We start from the raw sequence: 22,821 nt of genomic DNA on the forward strand, positions 1-22,821 counted from the left end.
TTTTTGCAGATCCAGGTTCATAGCATTACTCACAGTAGCTAAAATGTGGAAACAACCCAGGCATCCACTGATGCATGACTGGATGAACAAAAATGTGGTCCGTCCACACACTGGAATATTGTTAAGCCTTAAAAAGGAAGGAGATTCTGGGCTTCCCTGGTGGCGCAGTGGTTGAGAGTCCGCCTGCCGATGCAGGGGACACGGGTTCGTGCCCCGGTCCAGGAAGATCCCACATGCCGCGGAGCGGCTGGGCCCGTGAGCCATGGCCGCTGAGCCTGTGCGTCCGGAGCCTGTGCTCCGCAATGGGAGAGGCCACAACAGTGACAGGCCCGCGTACCACAAAAAAAAAAAAAAAAAAGGGAAGGAGATTCTGACACATGCTACACCGTGGATGGACCTTGAGGACATGATGCTCAGTGAGATAATCCAGACACAAAAGGACGAATACTGTGATTCCACTCACAGGAGGTCCCTAGAGAATCAGATCCACAGAGACAGGAAGTAGATGGTAAGGACAGGGGCTGGGGGAGGGGATGGAGAGTCAGCGTTTCCTGGGGACAGAGTCTCAGTTTGGGAAGACGAGAAAGTTCTGGAGATGGACCGTGGGGATGGTTGCACGACAGTGTGAACGTGCTTAATATCACTGAGCGTGCTCTTAAAAATAATTAAGATGGTTAAGTTTTACACTGAGTATTTGCCACAATTACATAAAAACAAGACCAGCTTCCCACACTCACCACGTCGTCCTCATACCCTCCAGCCAGGACCAGGGAGTACGCCCCATCGTTGCTCCGGCCGTGGATGCCTGCCACATGAGGTCGATGGACCCCAGACTCGCTGACCTGTGAACACCACCGAGAAATAAGTGGCACCTCCTGGACCAGCCGCTGCTCGACGGCCCTCTTCGCTCCCGCCTTTGGAGCCAGCGCCTGACTCCTTCCACTGAAAGCATCACTTCTGTTATGAGAACCTCTGCCCCCAAGAGATCGAGTCCTGGCCATGCCAGGGAAGGACCTGGCGTGAATCCCCAGCCTCCTGCCCTTGGGATAGCCCTCCCCAGTGGAGGGGCTCCTGGAAGGCCGGGGCCCGACGTCTGCAGGTACCTGGACTCTGAACCTCCACATGGTGCCCACGGGGATGCCCGGGATGGGGCCAAAGTGGTTGGACGGCACGATGGTGCACTCCTTGGTGCGGCCCACGCACGCCATGCCCTGTCCATTCCAAAACAGAGGGGAGAGCAGCGTGAACGGCCGCAGGGGCGTGGGGGGCGGCAGGGGCGCACGGGGCGCGGGGGCCCCTCACCTTGCCCCAGTCCCGCTGAGAGGACGACGTGGCCGACGCCATCTTCGCCTTCTTCTTACTCTCCTTCAGCTTCTCGCCTGCCTGCACCACCTCGCTGGAGTCGATCCGGCACTCAGGGCAGTACCTGTGACCACAGGGACGTCACCCTCTGCCCGTGGCTGCACGGCCACCTCCTTCCAGCCCCCTGCCGTCCTGTGCATCCAAGACCAGGGCGGCGGCAGGGGGCTGAACTTGAATCCACGAGCGTGACATAAGAAAGCGAGTTCCTCGGTCGCACGGGCCACATCTGAAGTAGCCGCGTGTGGCGAGTGGCGCCCGTGGTGGACGGTGGACCCTGACCCCCTCCCGCTGGTAATGGCAGTGCCTCCCATGGCAAGTCCAAGTCCAGCCAGCACGTGGCAAACTCACAGGGCAGCTCGACGGCACCTGCTCCCTGCCGTGGACTCGGTTTCCCCAACTCCACAGGGAGGGGACGGTGCAAACGACAGCCACTGCCGTTAGCAGATCGGGGTCCTCAGACCACAGCCCAGTGTCACAACTGTCCCCTCCAGCGCTGGGGACACCCGCTGCATTCCTGCCCGCCTTGCCTCCTCCCTGCAGGGAGCCAGGGCCCAGGCCTCGCACCCGCCCCCACCGTCATCGCGGGGTCACCGGCAGCCTCCGGGCACTCACCACTCCTCCTCGGTGGGGATGCTGCTGAGCGGCGGGCACAGGCAGTACGTGTGGAAGGCCATGTCGCACTCGTCGCACAGCAGCTGCTTGTCGGGGTCCTGCTTGCCCCCGCACAGGTGGCAGGCGCACATGCGGCACGGCTTCCGCTCGTCGTCCTTGCAGTGCTTGCAGGAGGGCCCGCTCTTCCCTGGACACGGGAGGATGGGGTCAGCTCGGGCAGGACCCCGCCACACCGGGCGCCCTGCCCGCCCACTGCAGAGGGGCGGGATCGGAACTCACTTCTTGTCGGGTTTTCCACCATGGGGTTCCCCTCGCCAGGGCGCTCAATCTTGAAAACCTCGTCCACAAAGATGATCCGACAGTCGTTGAGAGAATCGTCCCTGCGAGAGACGGGCCGTTAGGACATCCCACGGGGCCAGCCCTGCCCAAGCGCCCGAGAAGACTTCGCCACGTCAACACAGTTCTCAGAGCCTGTGAACAGCTCCGCCTCTAATTGCATCAGAGAAGAGGCTTTTGCAGGGCACTGTGAACTCGATTAGCTACTCCCCTTGCAAATTCAAGTCCTACCAAATCAGGAACAAGGTGAAAACAACAGACAAACCAGAGTTTCATCACGCGATGCATTTGAGAGAATCATTTCTAACTTGCGCGTAGACAAGGCCCAATTAACAAGGCCCAACAGGCAAAAGCAACAAAGTAAGGTCTGATCAAAATACAAAAACTCCTCTAAGTTAAAACGACCCCAGGGATCATCTCACCACCTCCATCAGATCATCCCACCACCTACATCATCGGCAACCATCTAGGGAAAGCAAATGCAAGTCAGGTGTATAATTTCACACTGTCTGAGAACCACATTCAAAAAGTAAAAGCAGATGGAATCAATTTGAGGATGTTTTATGTAACCCAGTGTATACAAAATATCATTTCAACATGTAATGAACATTAAGGAATTATTAACAAGCTAGTTTGCATTCTTTTTCAGCGCTACATCTTTGAAATCCATTGTGCATTTTACACTCACGATGCATCTTAATGTGTCCTGGCCACATTTCAAGGGATAGGCAGCATGTGTGGCTCGTGCCTGTGAAGCTAGATGGGAAGGTCCAGATCTACCCACCAGTTCACAGGAAACACAGGGAAAGAGGAACAGAGCAACAGAGGAAATGACACTGTGAGGATGCTGGTGGGAAATCCAGACTGTGCAGATTCTCTGGGACAAACAACCAGGCTTCCCCAACAAATAAATTAGTCTGCCTGCCAATGCAGGGGACAGGGGTTTGAGCCCTGGTCCTGGAGGATCCCACATGCCACAGAGCAACTAAGCCCGTGCACCACAACTACTGAGCTTCCACTCTAGAGCCCACGAGCCACAACTACTGAGGCCCACGTGCCTAGAGCCTGTGCTCCACAACAAGAGAGGCCACCACGGTGAGAAGCCCGTGCTCGCCGCAACCAGAGAAAAGCCCATGCGCAGCAGTGAAGACCCAACGCAGCCAAAAATAAAATAAATAAATTTTTTTTAAAAAAAGAGAGAGATATCTGCCAACCTAACTGAAATCCGTGGACGTTACTTAGATCTTAAACAAATAATTTAAAAAAAAGAGTGAGCTAATTGGAAGACTGAACAATGACTGGCTATATGTTAAGAAATTAATTTTTATGTTGTAATAATAGCATTAAAACTATGTCCCTTTTTTTAATGTCCCTTTAAAAGAATCATTTTGAAGAAATATACTTGAAAATATTAACAGATACAATGAGTCGACGTTTGGGAGTTACTTCAATGTAACGGTGGTGGTCATAATCTCAGATGAAGGAAAATTAAAAGAATTCATTTCTAGCCAACACACCTTTATAGAATAATGAAGTTCTTCAAATAGATAGGAAATTAAAAAGGAAAGCATCTTGGAGGAAAAAGAAGGAAGAAAGAATAGAAAGAGCAGAAATATGGGTCCATACAATAAATTATGCAGGGCTTCCCTGGTGGCGCAGTGGCTGGGAGTCCGCCTGCCGATGCAGGGGACACAGGTTCATGCCCCGGTCCGGGAGGATCCCACATGCCGCGGAGCGGCTGGGCCCGTGAGCCATGGCCACTGAGCCTGCGCGTCCGGAGCCTGTGCTCCGCAACGGGAGAGGCCGCAACAGTGAGAGGCCCGCGTACCGCAAAAAGAAAAACAAAAAAACAAAAAAAATAATTTATGCTCCTTACGGGTTTTCTAAATCATATATGATGATTGAAATAAAAACCATAACACCATCTGATGCTCAAGGCAGTGACTATAAAGGAATGTGAATGGAAGAAAGATTTCCACACTTCCCTCAAAGTGGGAAAAGAGATACCAGTATGTCACACGTTTATATGATAAAATCCAGAGAAACCACTGAGAAAACCGTATAAAGCAATACACTCCAAAAGACCATCAATAAATCAAGACAGAATCCTAAAAAATGCTTACATAACCCACAGGAAGGACAGAAAAAGAGCAACAGGAAAAAGAAACAGAGAAAACAAATAGAAAACAAATAACAAAATGGCAGGCTCAAGCCCTAACATGCTAATAATTACCTTAAATGTAAATGGTCTAAATACAACTGACCCTTGACCAACATGAATTTAAACTGCACGAATCCAGTTATAGGCAGATTTTTTCAATAGTAAATATGGCAGTACCACACAATCCCCCGTCGGTTGAATCCTCAGATGCGGAACCACAGATACAATGGAACCGCAGAGATGGAAGGCAGGCTGTAAGTTAATGCTCAGATTCTTATTAACTGCACAGGGGTCAGCATCTGTAACCCCCGAGTTGTTCAAGGGTCAACAATGTATGCCAAGTGGGACTTCCCTGCTGGTCCAGTAGTTGAGACTCTGGCTTCCACTGCAGGGGGCACAGGTTCGATCCCTGGTCAGGGAACTAGATCCCGCATGCATGCCACAACTAAGAGTCCACACGCCGCAACTAAGAAGTCCGCACGCCACAACTAAACGATCCCGCGTGCCACAACTAAGACCCAGCGCAGCCAAAATAAATAAATAAATGTTTAAAAATAAATAAATAAATGCTTATATCAGACCTACAATAATCTAAGTTGCTACCTCAAAAAAAAAAAAAAATTACAAAGATGAGACCAGGGAATTCCCTGGCGGTCCGGTCCAGTCCAGTGGTTAGGACTCCGACTTGCACTGCAGGGGGCATGGGTTCGATCCCTGATCGGGAAGCTAAGATCCCACATGCTGCAGCTATAACTAACTAACTACATAAATAAAAATATTTAAAAAAAGAGAGCAGAAATCAAAGAAATGGAAAACAAGAAAACATAAAAAAGAAACCAAACAAAAAGCAGGTTATTTTTAACAATCAAATCACTGTACCAGGACAGAGCCCTGGGCCCTTGCCCCTCAACACCCCCATCGGTCTCCTCCCTGGTCTCCCTGCGGCTATGCTGCCCCCTACAGTCCATTCCCAGCTCGGCTGCCCGAGTGATGATTCCTAATCATAGGTCGAAGCCTGTGGCTCCAGTGCTTTCAGATCTGATGGCTGCCAGCAACAGAGAATACACACCAGTTCCGCACCACTCCCGGCCATACCCTGAATGCTTCCTTCCTCCCTCTCTCCCTCCACTCCAGCCCACTGGCCTCCTCGCAAGGCCACAAATGCACCAGGAATGGTCCTGCCCCAGGGCCTTTGCACTTGCTGTGCCTATGCTCAGGACACTGTTGCCCCGATAATCATGTCTATATACAATACATACAATGGAGTATTACTCAGCCACCAAAAAAGATGTTCATCATGAAACATGGACGAACCTTGAGAACATTATACTCGGTGAAAAAAGCCTGACACAAAAGGACAAATCCTGTGTGGTCCCACTCATAGGAGATGCCTAGAGTCATCACATCCACAGAGACGGGAAGTAGATGGTGGGGGCCAGGGGCTGGGGGAGGGGCTGGGGAGTCAGTGTTTCCTGGGGACAGAGTTTCAGTTTGGGAGGATGAGAAAGTTCTGGAGATGGATGGTGGGGATGGTTGTCCAGCAATACATATGTACTTAATGCCACCAAGCTGTGCACTTAAAAATGGGTAAGATGGTAAGTTTTCTACACACACAGAGGCAAGGAAGAACAGGGCTCGGCAAACATTTTCTGCAAAGGGCCAGATGGTAAATATTTTCGGCTCTGTGGGCCACACGGTTTGTTTCACAGTTACCCAGCTGTCCTCTTGGTGTCCTCCTAACACTGAGCAGCCACAGTGAATCAGTGAACAGATGGGCGTGGCCTGGTGCCAATAAAACTTTATTTGCCCATCAGGGGCGGGGCCGGCTCTGGCCTGCGGCCAGCAGCCTGCTGATCCCTGATGTGAAGGGCACCTCCATGTGGGTGTGTGTAGTTCGGTGTACGTTCAGGCCTGTTTATGCACAGAGTAGCCCTGGAAGGCGCCGGGAACCATCATGTCTCCAGAAAGAGGAGAACCAGGTGACCAGGGGACAGAAGAGAAGGGAGAATATTAACTGTGTGGCCTTCAGTACTTTCTGGATTTTGCCCCTTTTAGACTTTTCACCTGTTTGCAAAATTCAAAACGACAAACAAAAGAGAACAAGGAAGCTTGAAATCTCTGCCTGGGGCCCAGAGACAGTTCCCTAGGCGGGGTGAGCAGGTGGGGCGTGGAGACCCAGAGAGGAGGCAGAGACCAGGCAGAGGCCAGGCAGAGGCCGGCAGGCACTGACTCACCCGATCCTGACGTTGGCGTGCAGCTCCCGCACCGTCCGGGTCTCACGTTTCCGCAGGATCTCCGCATCGTACCAGAAGCCGCGATCCTTGGGGTTGTCAGGGTTGTAGTTGACCATGACCATCTGGCCCACCTCCAGGTCCTGCCATTTGATGATGTGTCGGGCGCGAGCCCGGACGTTCCGTGAGTTCATCTGCACCACTCCGTTCTCCGGGTAGCTGGGGGAGGGGGGGAAAGCCCCACACTCAGACCCCAGGTGCCAGGGGACCTCACTCCCTTGACGAGAGAGAGAAGCCAGGCGGAGAGGGCCGCCTGGTATATGGGTTTGGGTTGTGCTCATCACAGCAGACTGGAAAGCCCCCTCCCCATGATCTCATTTGCTGGTGTCAAAAACACACAGCTAGGGCTTCCCTGGTGGCGCAGTGGTTGAGAGTCTGCCTACTGATGCAGGGGACGCGGGTTCGTGCCCTGGTCCGGGAAGATCCCACATGCCACGGAGCGGCTGGGCCCGTGAGCCATGGCCACTGAGCCTGCGCGTCCAGAGCCTGTGCTCCGCAACGGGAGAGGCCACAACAGTGAGAGGCCCGCGTACCGCAAAGAAACAAACAAACAAAAACAAAAAAACCAAAAACACACAGCTATAGTGACACGTTCCAATTACAGAAGGTGTTGTGGGTTGAACTACATCCTCTAAAAACCTATGTTATGATTCCAACCCCTGGCACCTTGGAGTGGGACCTAATTTGGAAATAGGGTCGTTGCAGATATAAGGAGTTCAGATGACATCATAATAGAGTGGCCCTAAACCTAGTGACTGATGTCCTTACAAGAAGAGAGGATGAGACGCAGACAGAGGAGAACGACACAGGAAGAGGAGGCAGAGGCTGGTGGGATGTGGCCACAAGCCAAGGACTGCTGGTCCCACCAGAAGCTGGAAGAGGCAGCAAGGATTCTCCCCTTCAGGTTCCAGAAGATTCACAGCCCTGTTGCCACCTTAGTTTTGGACTTCTGGCCTCCAGGACTGTGAGAGAATAAACTGTCAGAGCAATGCTAGTGGTACTTTGTTACGGCAGCCATAGGAAACTAAGACAGCAGGAAATGCGGGGAGGGAAGAACTTAACTTCTTCCACATACATGTGTTGAAAGTGATTTTTGTAAAGGGATATACATTATTTCGTTTATGTAAATGCAACATACTAGAGATTAGAAAATGATAGGAAGTCATTATTCTGGATATGCAGGAATATTCCAGCCGCCTCAAAAAAGGCATAAAATAATTGAGCTAAAAGTAGCATATTCTATTAGCAACAAAGTTAAGCCTCAGCTGTGAGGGGGACAACCCCAAATCTATTGAGACTAGCTCTATAGCCTGGTACTCATTATTTTTCCTAACAAACCACCAAGTACAAGGGCTGCCCAGCTTTTCCTGTGAAGGACCAGATAGTCAATATTTTCGGCTTTGTCATCGGAAGGTGTCTGTTGTGAACATTCAACTCGGCTGCTATTACCACGAGAGCAGTCACAGACAAGGTGTAAACGAATGGGTATTGGTGTGTTTCGATAAAGCTTTATTTACAAAAACAGGCTGTGGGCCAGATCTGGTCTGAGAACTAGAGTTTGCAACCCCTGACCAAGAGGATGGGAATGTTGCAAAAACTGCAATTCACTCATCCAATTACTCCCGTAATTCTTAGAGCTAAGCTTAGGATGTGCCAGAAACCGATGTAGACAGTAGGGACCCAGCAGAGAACCACAGAATGTGAGCTCCCTGTAGGCAGGCACGCTTGCCCTCTGTTAGGTACTGAACTGTATCCCCCAAATTCATACACTGAAGCCCTAACACTCAATGTGACTGTATTTGGAGACAGGGCCTTTAGGGGGTGTCATCAAAGTTAAATGAGGTCAAAAAGGCAGGGCCCTAATCTAAGGGGATTGGTGTCCTTATCAGAGGAGGAAAAGACATCAGAGCTCACTTGCTTGCACTCTCTTTCTCTCTCTCTCTCTCTCGCTCACTCGCTCGCTCCATGCACACAAAGGCCATGTGAGGATGCAGTGAGAAGACAGCCATCTACAAGCCAGGAAGAGAGCCCTCACTGGAAACTAACCCTGACTGCACACTGATCTTGGGACTCTCAGCCTCCAGAACCATGAGAAAATAAACATCTGGGCTTCCCTGGTGGCGCAGTGGTTGAGAGTCTGCCTGCCGATGCAGGGGACACGGGTTTGTGCCCCGGTCCGGGAAGATCCCACATGCCGCGGAGCAGCTGGGCCCGTGAGCCATGGCCGCTGGGCCTGTGCGTCCAGAGCCTGTGCTCCGCAATGGGAGAGACCACAACAGTGAGAGGCCCGCGTACCGCAAAAAATAAAAAAATAAAATAAACGGCTAAGGTTGAAGCCGCCCAGCCTGTGGTATGGTATGTTGTTACAGCCGCCAGAGCCCACTCAGACACCCTCTGTGTTCACAGACAGGGATCCCCCATGCCTACCGCAGGGCCTGGCACACAGTGAGTGCTCCGTAAGTACTGTGTATTCCGGAGAGGGAGAGAGAGGACACCTAAGATGGTTTCACACAGTGCTATGTGGTATGAAGAAGACGGCACAGGAAACAGGCAGACTGCAACCCTGAGGGGACGACTGGGCAGGGTTTCCCGACGAGGTCCCCACGACGCTGGTCCTCAGGGTGGGGGGGCCTCTGTGTGGTTTGGGAGCACAAGGGTGGGGTCTCGAATTCCGATCATCACCCCCAACGCAGTTCCAAACTCCAGGTCCCACGTCCACGGAGCCGCTGCCCCAGGCCCGCCTGCCCCGCGGATACTCACTCGTCATATTTCACGTGATAGACGATATCGTCCTCCAGCTTCGGGCTGGAGGTGGAGCTGCAGGGCTCGTCCTGGGCCGGCACCTTCCTCGTCACCCTGATGACCTTGGCCTCAAACCACGCGCCCATGTTCGTGTCCCTCGCGTCCACGTACTCGCCAGCCTGCGGGGGCAGAGAGCTCTCACTCGGCCCAGGGAAGGGATGCCTGACGAGCAAAACCGCCAAGAGCCTGCTTTGGTTCCTGGGCCCGGATGCTTCTCACTGTGGCACTGAGGACGCGGGGCCTGGGTCGTTCTCCAGAGGGAGGCGGTCCCGGGCCCTGGGGGGGTCGGAGCAGCATCCCTGGCCCCACCCACTCGATGCCAGGCGACCCCCAAGTCATGACAACCACAGATGTCCCCAGGCACCGCCCAGTGTCCCTGGGGGCAGAACACCCCTGCCGCGTGGCCCAGGGAGGCCAGAACTGCCCATTTTTCCGTAGAAGCTGGGAATCCAGATCCTTCCGTGAAATGTCATGATCTTAGAGGGAGGATGGCAGCGGATCAGGACTTTGACAGCCCCTGCGAGGACCACAGGGAAGACACCCACAGGCCCGGACACGGGATTCTACTTTAGGGGTTAGGAAGGAATCCCTGAGTACCTATGTTTACACCAAGGAACCCTGGGGAGATGGTCACGACAGGACGGGGGTGCCCAGCCTCGGGGATGGAGGGCTGGGGGGCGCTCCCGGGGTACAGGCGCCAACTGGGCGGAGCACATCGACCCCGGCCTCCGCGGGAGCCCCACCTTGTAGAGGCCCAGCTCCGTCTCATCCCACTCATCCTCGTCGGCCTTCCCTTCCGGCTCGGCCGCGGCCTCGCCACTGTTGGAGGACTTGTCAGACTCGCTCTGGGCCAGGCAGCAGCCAGAGTCCGTGTCGGAGAGCTCAGAGTCCCTCTCCTTGCTGCCACCACCGGTGCCACCGCCGCTGGGGGCAGGCAGCACGAGGCTCTGCCGGACCAGCAGCTGGATGGTATCGTTCAGGCGGACGTCATAGTCAAACAGCGTGTGGCCGTCCTCCATCTGCAGGGACACAGGACTAGGTCAGCAGACACAGAGAGCTCACCATGGGCGAAAGACCGCACCAGCCCTCGCGGAGGCCCCGCCCTGGAACAGACCACCGGCAAGTGAAACCTGCCCACGCCCCGGGGTGCCCAGTGACCACTTCCTCAGGGTCCCCAGGCCCTCTCAAGTGAGGACGGCTGCTGCCACTTGGGGAACGTTCCCCGGGAGCACACAGCCTAACCCCGCTGTGCCGTGGCTACGCATCGGGTATCAGGGGAGGTGTTAATACTTTATGTGCTTTGGAACTTCTGTTACAGTAAACACACATCACCTGTACCCCTGGCTCTCAATCGAGGGTGATCCTGCCCCCAGGGGACGCTGGGCGATGCCTTAGGGACATTTTTGGTTGTCATGATGGGGTTGGGGGCGCTAAGGATCCCCAGGATGGCCCCCACAGAGAATGACCTGCCCTGATGTCCACAGTGCCGGGGAGGGCGAGGGGGGGAAGCTGGCCTGCATGAACCAAAGGGTGGGTGCCCCGTGACATCCACCAGGTGCCTTATAAGGCTCTAGCTCAAACCTCATCCACTCAGGCCGCCTCTCTATTAACTCCTTTGTGCTAATGAATTCCACCCACACTAGTCACTGGCTGATGGGTAGCCTGGGAGCCGGTGGGGCATGACTCATCTGGTGTGTGAAGGAGTTTGTCTTCTGAACTGCATCTCTAGGGCATCCCTAGGGCACAAAAGGCTTTGCACTGGGGCTTTTATTAGAAGCTGCCCCAGGGCACTCCACCAACACCCAACGATGATCCTCGATCCTCGGCCTCCAGAAGACCCTAAGGCAGGCTCTGCTGACCTCCGGTGATCACTCTGTTGGTGGGGGGGGGGCCCATCATGGACACCGCAGGGGGTGAAGGTTGAGCAGCACCCCCTGGATGCTGGGAGCACCCCCCACCCCGGTCGTGACAACCAACTGATGGCCTCAGACATCACCCAGTGCCCCCAGGCAGAACAACCTGGTTCAGAAGCGGTGCCCTAAAGGAAGGAAGAACACACAAAAGATCGGCTTTCCCTCCTTCCCACTTTTCAACCCAAAGCTGGTGGTTCAAAGGGCTGATTGCCATTGATATGCAAACAACACCTGGGGTCACAGGGAAGACAAGTTCCAGGGCACTTGCTGCAGTAGTTGTTAATCCTTATTCATCTTATTCATTGCAAACCTGAGGATCAGATGGCTGATTGACCCCTCTTCCGGAGAAAGGCACATCTGAACACGCCAACACTTGCCTGCAGCTGCAGGGGCCACCAGGGTCCCTCCAAAGCCCACCCTAGACATCCGGGCCCGCGCTACCTGTTCACCCGGAGCCCAGCAAGAGCCTCCAATGTGCCCACCACTGCCCAGATGTCAGAGGGGGCCAGGGAGTGAGAGAGCGCCAGTCCTCCAACACGGGGCCGACCCAGGACAGCCGTGACAGCGGGGAGAGATGACACGTGTGGTCACAGCAGCATGACGCTCAGAAGCCCAAGGGTGGAGCAACCCAGGGTCCACTGACGGGTGAATGGATCAACACAGGGTGGCCATCCTCCCTAAAAAGGGGTGAGGCACTGACACTTGCTACACTGTGGATGGACCCTGAGAACACGATGCTCAGAGACAGAAGCCAGACACCAAAGGCCACACACTGCCAGAATCCACGGATAGGACATCGCTAGAGGAATCAAACAGAAATTGGATTCGCGGTGGCCACGGGCTGGGGAGGGGGGTAAGGGAGTGATCAATAAACGGTGCAGGACTTCCTTTGAAGGTGATGAAAATGTCCCCAAATCGACTGTGGTGATGGTTCAAGTCCCCGTGAATACACTGAAAACCAGTGAATTGCACACTTTAAATGGGTACATTGTATGGTATGCAAATTATATCCCACTAAAGATTTTTTTTTTTTAAAGAAGCATCTGAAAAGGCTACAGACTGTATGATGCCAACTATAAGACGTTCTGGAAGAGGCACGACTATGGAGACATTAAAAGGATCAGTGGCGGCCAGGAGGTAAAGGAAGGGAGGAAGGGAGGGAGGGAGGGAGGGAGGGACGAACAGGCGGAACACAGAGGCTTTTCAGGGCAGTGACACTATTCTGTATGACACCATAACGGTGGCTACACATCATTACACATTTGTCCAAACCCATAGAGTGTACAACGCCAAGAGTGAACCCAAATGTAATCTATGGACTCTGGGTGATGTTAATACGTCAGCATAGGTTTATCAGTTGCACCAAATGCACCATCTGGTGGGAGACAACTGTGCACAGTGGTGGTGGGGGCGGGGCAGGGGGTATATGGGCAATCTCTACCTTCCTCTTAATTCTGCTGTGAACCTAAAACTGCTCTAAAAATATAAAGTTTGTTAATTTCTAAAAAAAAAAAAAAAAGTAGATGGAAAAAATAAAAATAGATGGAGAAAGACAAGTGTCTCCAGTACCAGTATCATAAGGAAACCAGCAGAGAGTAAGCCAAACGTCATTAAAAACGATGACAGGATGCAGGCACCCGGTGCCCAGTGCCTCCACAGCCGGGGAGACACCCCTCAGCACTGCGGACATTCGGGGCCGGTCATTCTCTGTGTGGGGCTGTCCTGTGCACCGTGGGGTGTGGAGCAGCCTCCCTGGCCCCATCCACTCGATGCCAGGAGCAGCCTCCCAGTCGTGACAACCGCAGACGTCCCCAGACACCACCCAGTGTTCCCAGCGGGGCCGCATGGCCCCGGGTGAGAACCACTGAGCTAGAGGCCCTCAGGTGCGCACCGGAGGGACAGGTAGCCCAGCGCCCACTATGCTCACGGCAGCATCGTTTGCAAGCAAAACCGTGACTGGTTCCTACCAAGGCATGTTACACAGCTGCGTGTGACAGTTAAACGCAGGAAAGTAGATGCGTCTGCCACACACGTCAAGGGAGGGAGGATGGCTTCAGAGGATGGGAAATAAACAGAAGCACCCGGGGGGGGGGGGGCGGGGGGGAGAGCCGGGGCCGGGCTTCTGTTTTGCAAGGAGCACTGGGACGGAGGTCAAGTGGGAGATGAGGCAGCAGAGCTAAGGGGGGAAGCGGAATGCACCAGAATGGAAGCGGGGGGGTGTGCAGGGAGCAGCGGGGAGCAGGGGTGGTCAGGACCGGGCCAAGGACCCGCGGCTAAAGACGGGGGTGGGGGGGGGGAGGAATCCTGAGGGAGCCATGGAGGAGCCGCGTTGCATACCCACTGGTCTCCTCTCTCCCGGCATTTTCTACCCATGATACCAGCCCCACACGTCTGTGATGGGTCTGAGAGCCCGAGAGACAAGAGGCACTCGCACCCACACACCCGCACACACACACACTCCCCCCTCCCAGTGCACACTGGACAGAGGCACAAGCAGGGTGGGCTGGGTACGGAAGGGGCCACGCGCTGGAGCAGGCTGGCCCAGGGCTCTGCCTACAGGACGGAATGCACGGGCTGGTCTGACTGCTTCCTGGGACCACCTCTGGAACATTCCAGAAGGGCCCCACAGTGGGCAGGAAGGCACTCGCACACCGCTTGCCATGGTGAGAGGGTGTGTGTCGGGTGTCCCTCTCCCCAACGCTGCTGGCCCGAAGCTGTGCACAGCCCCTCGGGAAGCGCAGCGGGGGAGGGCTGGCCCCAGGCAAAGGGACCAAATGTGCCGAGTCTAGGTTCCTTCTAAGACCCTAAAACTCCAACTGAGGCTACAGGCATTAATAAAAGCTGCGCAGAGTGAATGGCAGGCGAGCAGTACCTGAGGTTGCAGGTTCTCACGTTAAAATTAAACGTGCAGTTAAAATCCTGCATAACCAAAATTCCAGGTGAAAATCCCTTAAACTGCCTGTAGTAAAACATATACACATGGTTTGGGGCAGGTGACCCTGCTCCGCAGATTCAGGTGTAAAGGCAAAGCCGCCCAGGGCATTTAGATCACATCCCTCTCTTTTAATCGGGAAGTTTCCCGGACATTGGGAAGTCTGGGCACACGCATGGCACAAAGTGGAATAAAACACAGAGACCGCTTTACAACACAGCTTCCTCTCCGAAGCCTGGATTCAAAGCTCACCACAGTGACACTTCCGGCTCACTTTCTGCCCCCTCGGGGCATTTTGTGGGGATACTTTTCAGGCGCTGAGTGCTGCCCAGAGGTAAAGAGCACAGGCTATAAACACCCCTGGGCTTGGCAAGGGGTGGTTCTCCTGCAGGCTTAGAGGCGGCCATCAAGAGCAGTGGAGGGTGTAAACCAGACCGCAGTCCCCCTAGGAGGGCGCGTGAGCTCCAGGCCAAGACGGACCTCCGGCCAGAGGAGGGCAGGGGGGTCTGTAACGCCTGATGGCCGGGCTGGGAGAGAAAGCACGTGAGACACCACGCGGCCTCCCCTCCTGGGGCTATGGCCCCAGCCCACACCTTCCCATCTAGACCTCCAGGCCTCCGCAGCAACCTGGGGTTCAGGCCAGACAGACTGATGGATGGACAGGGAGGGGAGGGAAGAAAAGGTACGAAGCAGGACCCCGGCCGCGGCACAGGGGCACATTTCCCACCAGGGCGGGGTGGGGGGACACGACACAGAGGCACAACCCTCTCTTCACGTCCCAGCCCATCCATGGGTAGGTCCCGACAAGTGAACTCTGCTCTCTGACCCCGCCGGGCCACAGCCGAGGCTATGCCCTGGAGCGGCATTTCGGGGGTCTGCAAGGCCTAGGCTCTCTATCGCGTGGTGACATCGTGATGTCACTGGCCATCTTCGGCCTCGTGATCCTGCAGGGGTACCAGAGCCTGTGCCTAAGGGAACGTGCCCTCGTGTTTTCTCGAGCTGTGAACTTTTCTCAGCTTCCAATTTCTAATAGGATAGGTGTTTTGTAAATAAAGTTCTACTACGACCTGAATCAGGACACACCCATTCATTTGTGCTCGGGGTTCAGTTCAGGACTTTCGATGGCAGAGGTGAGTGGACAGATCGCACAGCCCACAAACAGTTACCACTGGGTCCTTAACAGAAAGGGTTTGCTAATCCCTGACCTAGAGGGCATGTCTCCAGCCAGGAGCTCTGGGGGTGGGGAGGAAGGGACCCTCCCTCATGCAGCCCAGCCGGAAGGACAGGTCTCCAGGAGGAGACTGTCTTATTTGCCGCCTAACCCTGTCCTTTGGGAAAACGGGCTGACATTCAGGAAAAGCCAACCCAGCAGGGACATCTGGTGAGGCACTGTGTCATGAGTGACCCTACAAAGGCCATTCCTAGGATGCCATTTCACCTGATCTTTCAGACTGCTTTCCTTAAGTAAATTACCTACTAAATCATCAGTTCTCAACTGGGGACAATTTTGCCCCCAGGGAGCACTTGGCAACATCTGAGGACTTTGTGATCTTTATGACTGGGGGAGGGTTCCTGGCATCAAGTGGGTGAGACCAGGGAGGCTGCTCCACACCCCACAGCGCCCAGGACGGCCCCCCACGGAGGATGATCTGGCCCTGATGTCAGCAGTGCCCAGGGGAAGGCCCTGCACCAAATGATTTATTGCTCCTTTACCGTGAACCAGGCGCGAAGCTCAAACACCAGCCCCCTCCCCGCACATCCCTGCATCCATGACCTCACTGAATTCTCACCGTGCACATGTGGTGGGTCCGCAATTAGCCCCACCTGATGGGAAAGCACAGAGACTGACCCTGGCCAGAGACACTTGGCCAGGGCACTTGGGAAGATTAAGCGCAACCATTGTACCTGACTGCGTTAAAGGCACCACAAACGACAGCTACTGCTATTTTTCCGGGCAGCCAAAAAAAAAAAAGAGGCGCCAGATGCCTCTCGCCTTCGCCCAGGCTGGGCCGGCCGCCTGGCGTCCCTTCCCCCATTCGGCTCCCTGCATTTCCGTCAATCAAGTGACATAACCGCCAACCTATTCAGCCTAAGTGAGCTGCCACGAAACCCTCCCATATCCTGGAGAAAGACTCAACTCTTGTTCTGCATTATTGGCTCCATCGACCTCACTACAGACCTTGGACTGAGATGCCGTTTCTTTATAAAGGAAAAACAAAAGAAGGGAAAGGATCTCGAACACTCTCTAGAACATTCCGTAAAAACAACAGCTCTCTTGCACCCGCTGGAAATTGCACTGCTTCCTATCGTGACTAGCCCAGTCTGTTTGTAGACCTGACTTGCTTCAAGGTGCTATTGCTGCGTGCCTTTGTTCCCCACCCTCCTGGCACCGTCCACACCTCCGGTGAGGCTGGGCCACTTCCTGGTCGCGCAACCTTGGGGAAATTGCATCACGGCTGAGGCCTGGCCTCCTTACCCGGAAGACAGAACCGGCTACGCATTGGCCCGCTGAGCGGGCTGAACGCAGAGTGAGCGCAGGGAAGGGGGTGAGTGGCAGTTAGAGGTCCCGTGGGAACGTGGAACCTTCTGAGAACTTCAAAAGCTGTGCTATGAGGAGAAAGGCAGGGTTCAGAGCTGTCTCTCAGCGCCGATATCCTGATGATTAGAGGCACGATGCTTATCATCACACTTTTTAACTCACACAGACGTTACGAAGGCTTTCGTTAGCCTTCGTGTGGATCACCTATTATGTTCCTGATGCAGGGAGGCAGCGGTTTGGTTACATGGGTGTAGACGTTTGTCAAAACTCCAAAAAGTCCGCTTAAGACGTGTCTCTCACTATATGCAAATTACATCTAAAGAAACAAGAACCACAAACATTGTACTCTAGTTAAGGACAGGCAATGCTGAAGGGTTTAGGGGGTGACGTGAACCAGTGCCTGGAACTTTCTCTGCAATGCATCCCCCAAAATAAGATGGATTGGTGGACGGATAGAGGCAAGGGAGACAGCTGCAGTGATAAAGCAAACGTGGGAAATGTCAGTGCTAAGAGCCACGGGTAAGTGTTTAGGTGTTCATGGCTCTTTGAACTTTTCTGCATGTCTTTGAATGTAAAGATTAAAATGCACGGTGCCCAGCCCACAGCAGGCACCCAGAAATATTCACTGCCTTGAACTTAAGGGAACTCGATCCAACCCGCCTTTGGATGATGCCACGAACTGTTTAGCCGGTGCCCGCAGGCGGTCTTCAGAAACACGGTGGAAGGACCTTCTGCTGAACACAAAGACTGAGAGGCAAATCAAAATCAGTTTGGATGCTGCAAAGATGAGCCCCCGCTGGAGGAGAGGGGAGAGAAACAGCATCTCAGGGGAGCTCCACTCGCGGCCCTGCCTTTTCTCCACCCGCGCCACGCACGTGACCACAGTCAAATCCCCCAGTTCGCCAGCTCGGCTTTCCCTCCCCAAGGCGGGGAGCGTTAACTCAGATGCTTAAGACATTCAAGTCCTCGTATCTCGCACAGGAAGGAGGTTAAAGGTCTTGGAGGGCGCCTCAAGCCCAAGAAATTAATCATCAGGTCTCATTTTCAGGAGGCAGGCAGGATCCTCCCAGCCCTCAAAAAATCCTGGCCAGGCGGGGAGCATTTATTTTTCAATCTAGACACCAGATGGCGGCAGCACCCAGTTCAAAACGCGACAACAACAAAGTCAGAGAGCCCGACTGAACACTTTTAATCCCATGCGCTGTCTATGCCGAGGTCCCTACAGGCCACCCAACTCCAGGGTGGCCCCAGCAGATGGGAACAACACTTTCTGTCAGACCATCTCCCACTCAGGGAAATCCCACTCACAGCCTGGCCTGCCGTCCCCCCTGCCCACGCACCAACAAGAATGGACACCCTCAGGGGCGCCACTAGAGAAAATGTCCCCAAAGTGGGCAGCCCACAAACCAAGGGTGGCCATTTTCAATTGCTACAGGGGCTGGGGGTGGGGTGGGGGAATCTTGAAGAAAGGAAACCTAGGAGCAGGGCCAGCTGAGCCCGCGGAAAGCACAAACCCCTGATCAGGGGCGGCCCCGCTGCCGCCAGAGAGGAGGCCCAGAAGTGGCGGAAATTCCTGATTAGCAAGCACCATCTCCGACTCTGAATAAGCTGATCCAAATTTCTAGAAAACCCTGTGGGGGTCGGAAGCTAAATAGGTGCAGACCGTGGGCCATCAGCGTGCGTGTTTCAAAGAAAAACCTGGTCCCTTCCGTCCTAGCGTCTCAGTATTGATTCTAGGCTCTTCCTCGAGATTCATCAGCCCTCCATCGGCCACCTCCAACTTATTTTTTCTAGAAATTATTTTGAGGGGAGGGTAAAAAAAAAAAAAAGGCGGGGGTGGGGGTGGGCTGGGAGTTTAAAAGCCCCCAGACGCAACAGATTCGAGTGCCTGATGTGTCAGTCTAGGAGTCGAGAGCCTTTGTTCCTCGCTCAGACACTGGAGGTTTCTGTGGAGAAGCGGACCGGACGACAGGGGAAGAGTGTGTGTGCGGTGCCTGGATTGAGGCAAGAACAAAGGTGCTGGGCGGGCAGGCGGGCAGCCTGCAGGGCGGGTTTACCTGCTTGCCCCGGTAGAAAAGCCTCTGCAGGCCTGGCTCCACATGGAACAGCTCCTGGATCTTCTTCCTCAGCTCTTCCACTTTAGTCAGCCTGGACAAGGAGTCCACAGTGTGGGCCACCTTCCCATCCATGGTGCGAACCTGGATCCACATGGTGCCTGCTGGTGCTAGGAGGACAAGAGAGCAGGACCCCTCGGTCAGTGCTGCCGTCACCACCACCACCGGGCTGTACCATACTCAGGTCATCCTTTCTATGAATGTCCAGACTGTGGACACCGGGCAACTCTTGGAACGCCCTCCCAGCCCCGTAATCCCCCTAGACTGCCGCGGCTGGCCCAGTGCCTGGCTGAGTGAATTAAGGAGTTAATGCATTAGTACCGGTGGAGGACTGAGGAGGGAGAGGAAATTAGCGGAGAGGAAAAAGCATCCCGGACCACTCAGTCAACCCACCCTGCCTTTCACAGAGGGAAAAAAAACACCAGCGTCCAGAGGAGGAAGGGGGACACAGCCAAACGGTCAGGGGCCGAGTTTGTTCATTCATCCATTCATTCATTCCCTGGATGAATACTGACGCAAGAGGAACCCAAAAGTCCGGCTCGGGTTGGAACTTCAGAAGTCCCAGGGAACTCAACTAAGTGTGACCGAAGGGGAAGGAGCCCACCAGAGACCCGGGAGCTCGGGACCCCCGGTGCTCGCGGCCCCCCGCCGCCGCCCCCGCGCGCGTGCGCGACACACCCGCCCCGCGGTGGCCATGGCAACCGGCCGCCCCGTCCCGGTCGCCCCCGCGCGCGCAGCGCTGCTCACCTCAGCCCCACGGCTGTCCCGAGCTCCAGCCTGCGTTTCCCGGACCCCGAAGCACGGCCCCGGAGCCCCTCTTGTTCTCCCGCCCGCCCGCGCGGGCCAAGCCGGCGAGCCCACGCCCACCCCCACCGCCAGGACCTGCCGAGGGGCCCGCGCGCCAAGTCCCGCCCCCTTCACTTGAGCCGCCTCGATCATTGGCTCCGCCGCGGCCGGCCGCCCCGCCCTGCTCGCTCCCCATTGGCCCAGACGCGCCCGGGGACCTAAGGGCGCGCGAAATCGGGCTCGGGCGCGACAATTGAATCGCCGGGCACCCCGCGCGCAGGCGCGGAGCCTGACATCCTCCCCCGCGGCTCGCCGGGCCCTCCCCCACCCAGCCGGCGCGACCCTCGCGGGGCGCCAGGGGTGTTCCGCTCGCCCCTGCCCGAGCCCGGGCTGCCAGGGGCGACTCCTAAGGGCCGGCAGGGCTGGGGGCAGAGCCCGAGACCGCGTGTAGGGCAGCCCTGGCGCGGGGGACGCGTGCGCCCGTGCTGGCCGAGAGTCCCGGAAAGTTTTGCAAAGTCAAGGCGCCGGGTGCGCCGAGTCCTGCCCGCCCCCCACCCCCGCCCACCCGCGCCCTGGCCCGGGCTGGCACCCCAATCCGCCTGACTGCTCACGATTCACTCGCCTGATTTTGCGCCGGCCCTTCTGAGGATGGCAAAGGAACCGCGTGTGTGGCTGGGACCCCGCGCGAACGTGCGTGCGATCCCGAGCGCCCGGACGGCCACCACTGCCCGCTGCGCTGCCAGCTGCTCTGATTTTTTTCCCGCGAAAACTTGGCGTTTGGGAGTTGCGGGGCCACAGGAGGCCGCGCCGGGGGCGGGCGCCTGCCTGGTGATTGGCCGCCGCAGTGGCGGGAAGCGAGAAAGGGGGTGGGGGGCGCCCCCGCCTCTGTCCACCCCCCCCCTCCGCCCAGCGGGCCACGGCCCCGCCCAGCCCTGCGCGCTCTGCTGGGCGCGCCCAGCGTGTAATGGGGTCGGGTGGCGGGACCTGAGTCCCCCCCCACCATGGGTGCCCTTCAGGAGCCCTAGGGATCCCCCCGGGGGCAGGGGCCCCCAGCGTTGAGGCCCCCGACCTCCTAAGTCCGTTGCTTCAGCCCCTCTCCCCAGGCATGCAGTGACCAGTAGGGCAGGAAGGCGGGAATCAATGTCTAAATTCTGCCGGAGAATTTGAGGGGACCCCCCCCAGGAGACCGCCTGCACCCGATGACGGGCCTCATCGCCCCAGCCTGATTTCCTAGCGTCAGGGCTCGCCAGCGCTCCCCACCCTACCCACCCGCAGGGCTTGTTTGCTGGTTTTTCCCGCCTCGTTTTCCCGCCTTCTCCGGGCTGTCCAGGCGGGCAGAGCTGCCCTCCCCCCTCCGCCCTGCCTGCTCTGCTCTGGCCAGTCTTGGCGGGCATGCAGTGACCCATGCTAGACACCTACAAAGTGCCTGAACAGGGTGCTCAGAGCTGGGAGCGTAAGAGTGGGCAAGGTCGACCCTGTTGGTGGTCTCCCGGGACGTTACATTCTTATCTGGGGAGACCAGCAAGAAATGAATAAATAAAGCAAATCATTTCAGATACCGCACATGCAATGAAGACAGGACAAGAGCTGGAGAGTGACCAGCGGCCGTATGGGGGGTGGGGAGAGAGGGTACTCTGGTTAAGGTGGAGAGGTGGGCCTCTCTGAGCAGATGACATTTGAGCTGAGATCTGAGATGAGAAACCAAGGACAGATGGGTCAAGGCGGGAAGAGCAAACTCAGAGGCCGGAAAAGGCTTAGCGATGGACAGAGAGCAGGGCAGACACAGCAAAGGGGAGGGCCGGTGGGAGCTGAGGAGGTCAGAGGGGTGTCTATAAGACCTCGCAGGCCACCAGGAGGACTTTGGTCTTTCTCCTGAGAGCAGTGTGTAGCATGGGAGGGCTGTGAGCAGAAAAGCGATGAGCTCCAATTTATGTTTTTACAAGGCTTCTCTCGCCACATGTAGAGTTCCTTCTGTCTTGGCGCTGGTACTTCTGCTTTTGTTTCCCCTGGCGGTAGACAGATTAATGGCCCCCCAAAGATGTCCACATCTTAATCCCTGGAGTCTGTGAATATAGAAACTTCCATGGCAAAAGGGACTTTGCAGAGGGGATTAAATTAAACATCATCAGATGGGGAGATTAACCTAGATTATCTGTACTGGCCCAATGTCATCACAAGGGTCCTAATAAATGACAAAGGGCGGGAGGGTCGAGTCAAAGACACAAGGATGGAAAGAGAGGATGGAGTGATGAAACTTAAAGGCAAGGAATGCGAGAAGCCTCTAGAAGCTGGAAAAGGCAAGGGACAGATTCCCTCCTAGAACCCTAGAATGTGATCCTGCCAACACCTTGATTTTAGCTCCATTTCAGACTTCTGACCTCCAGAACTGTAAGATAATTAATTTGTGTTGTTTTAAAGCACGGACTTTGTGGACATTTGTTATAGCAGCCAGAGGAAACTAATACACGAAGTCCAGGTGCTCCTGTTAATTTTCTCCACCTTCAGGACTTCCTCAATGCAACTGATTGCATTTCTGGGTGCTCAGCCATCAGCCACATGGAGACCACGTCACAGAACGGGTAGGCAGGCCTCCCAGAGCTTGTGAGGCAGATGAAATCTTCCACATTGACAACAGCTGCCCCAGGAACCCAGCCTGCTCCTGGCGTGAGCATAGCATCCATTTGTGCCGGCTGTTGCTAAAACTCAACGTGGCCGAAAGAAGAAATAGACCATATATTCTTCATATACATTTGGTGCAGGGCACAGCCCAGGCTCCTTGGATGAGGTTAAGTGACACAGAAAGAGGTGTCTGGCTTTCCCTGAAGAAAAGACCTGGAGTGGTGGGGATGCAGGGCCCCATTTCTCTAGTCATTTCGAGAAAGTCAGAGGGGTTGCTTGGGTTAATTAACTATGAGCAAGAGACTATGCCAAGCATCTCCAAAAGAAGTTTAGTAACTAGTTAGGAAGACAAGA

At 55.3% G+C, this 22,821-nt stretch overlaps 1 protein-coding gene across 4 annotated transcripts in view; it reads right to left on the minus strand.

The window, feature by feature from the left end:
- UHRF1 (ubiquitin like with PHD and ring finger domains 1) overlaps positions 1-20,626 on the minus strand; it is a 32,822-nt gene extending 12,196 nt beyond the window's left edge. For 2 of the 4 annotated variants that reach the window (XM_033854608.2, XM_033854606.2), the window contains exons 1-10: positions 20,471-20,625; positions 19,006-19,172; positions 10,308-10,583; positions 9,523-9,683; positions 6,706-6,921; positions 2,254-2,354; positions 1,975-2,161; positions 1,303-1,426; positions 1,104-1,211; positions 738-842 (exon numbers count right to left, since the gene is read on the minus strand). In XM_033854608.2, the coding sequence (XP_033710499.1) occupies positions 738-842; positions 1,104-1,211; positions 1,303-1,426; positions 1,975-2,161; positions 2,254-2,354; positions 6,706-6,921; positions 9,523-9,683; positions 10,308-10,583; positions 19,006-19,158 (1,431 nt within the window). In that variant the 5' untranslated portion in view covers positions 19,159-19,172; positions 20,471-20,625. Of the gene's footprint in view, positions 1-737; positions 843-1,103; positions 1,212-1,302; positions 1,427-1,974; positions 2,162-2,253; positions 2,355-6,705; positions 6,922-9,522; positions 9,684-10,307; positions 10,584-19,005; positions 19,173-19,809; positions 19,953-20,470 lie in introns of those variants that run through there. The other 2 variants (XR_004526073.2, XM_033854607.2) reach the window with 2 other exon arrangements.
- Between the last annotated feature and the right edge of the window lie 2,195 nt (positions 20,627-22,821).

Source organism: Tursiops truncatus, chromosome 3 (genome assembly GCF_011762595.2).
Source record: "Tursiops truncatus isolate mTurTru1 chromosome 3, mTurTru1.mat.Y, whole genome shotgun sequence".
In the NCBI taxonomy this organism is placed as follows: domain Eukaryota; kingdom Metazoa; phylum Chordata; class Mammalia; order Artiodactyla; family Delphinidae; genus Tursiops; species Tursiops truncatus.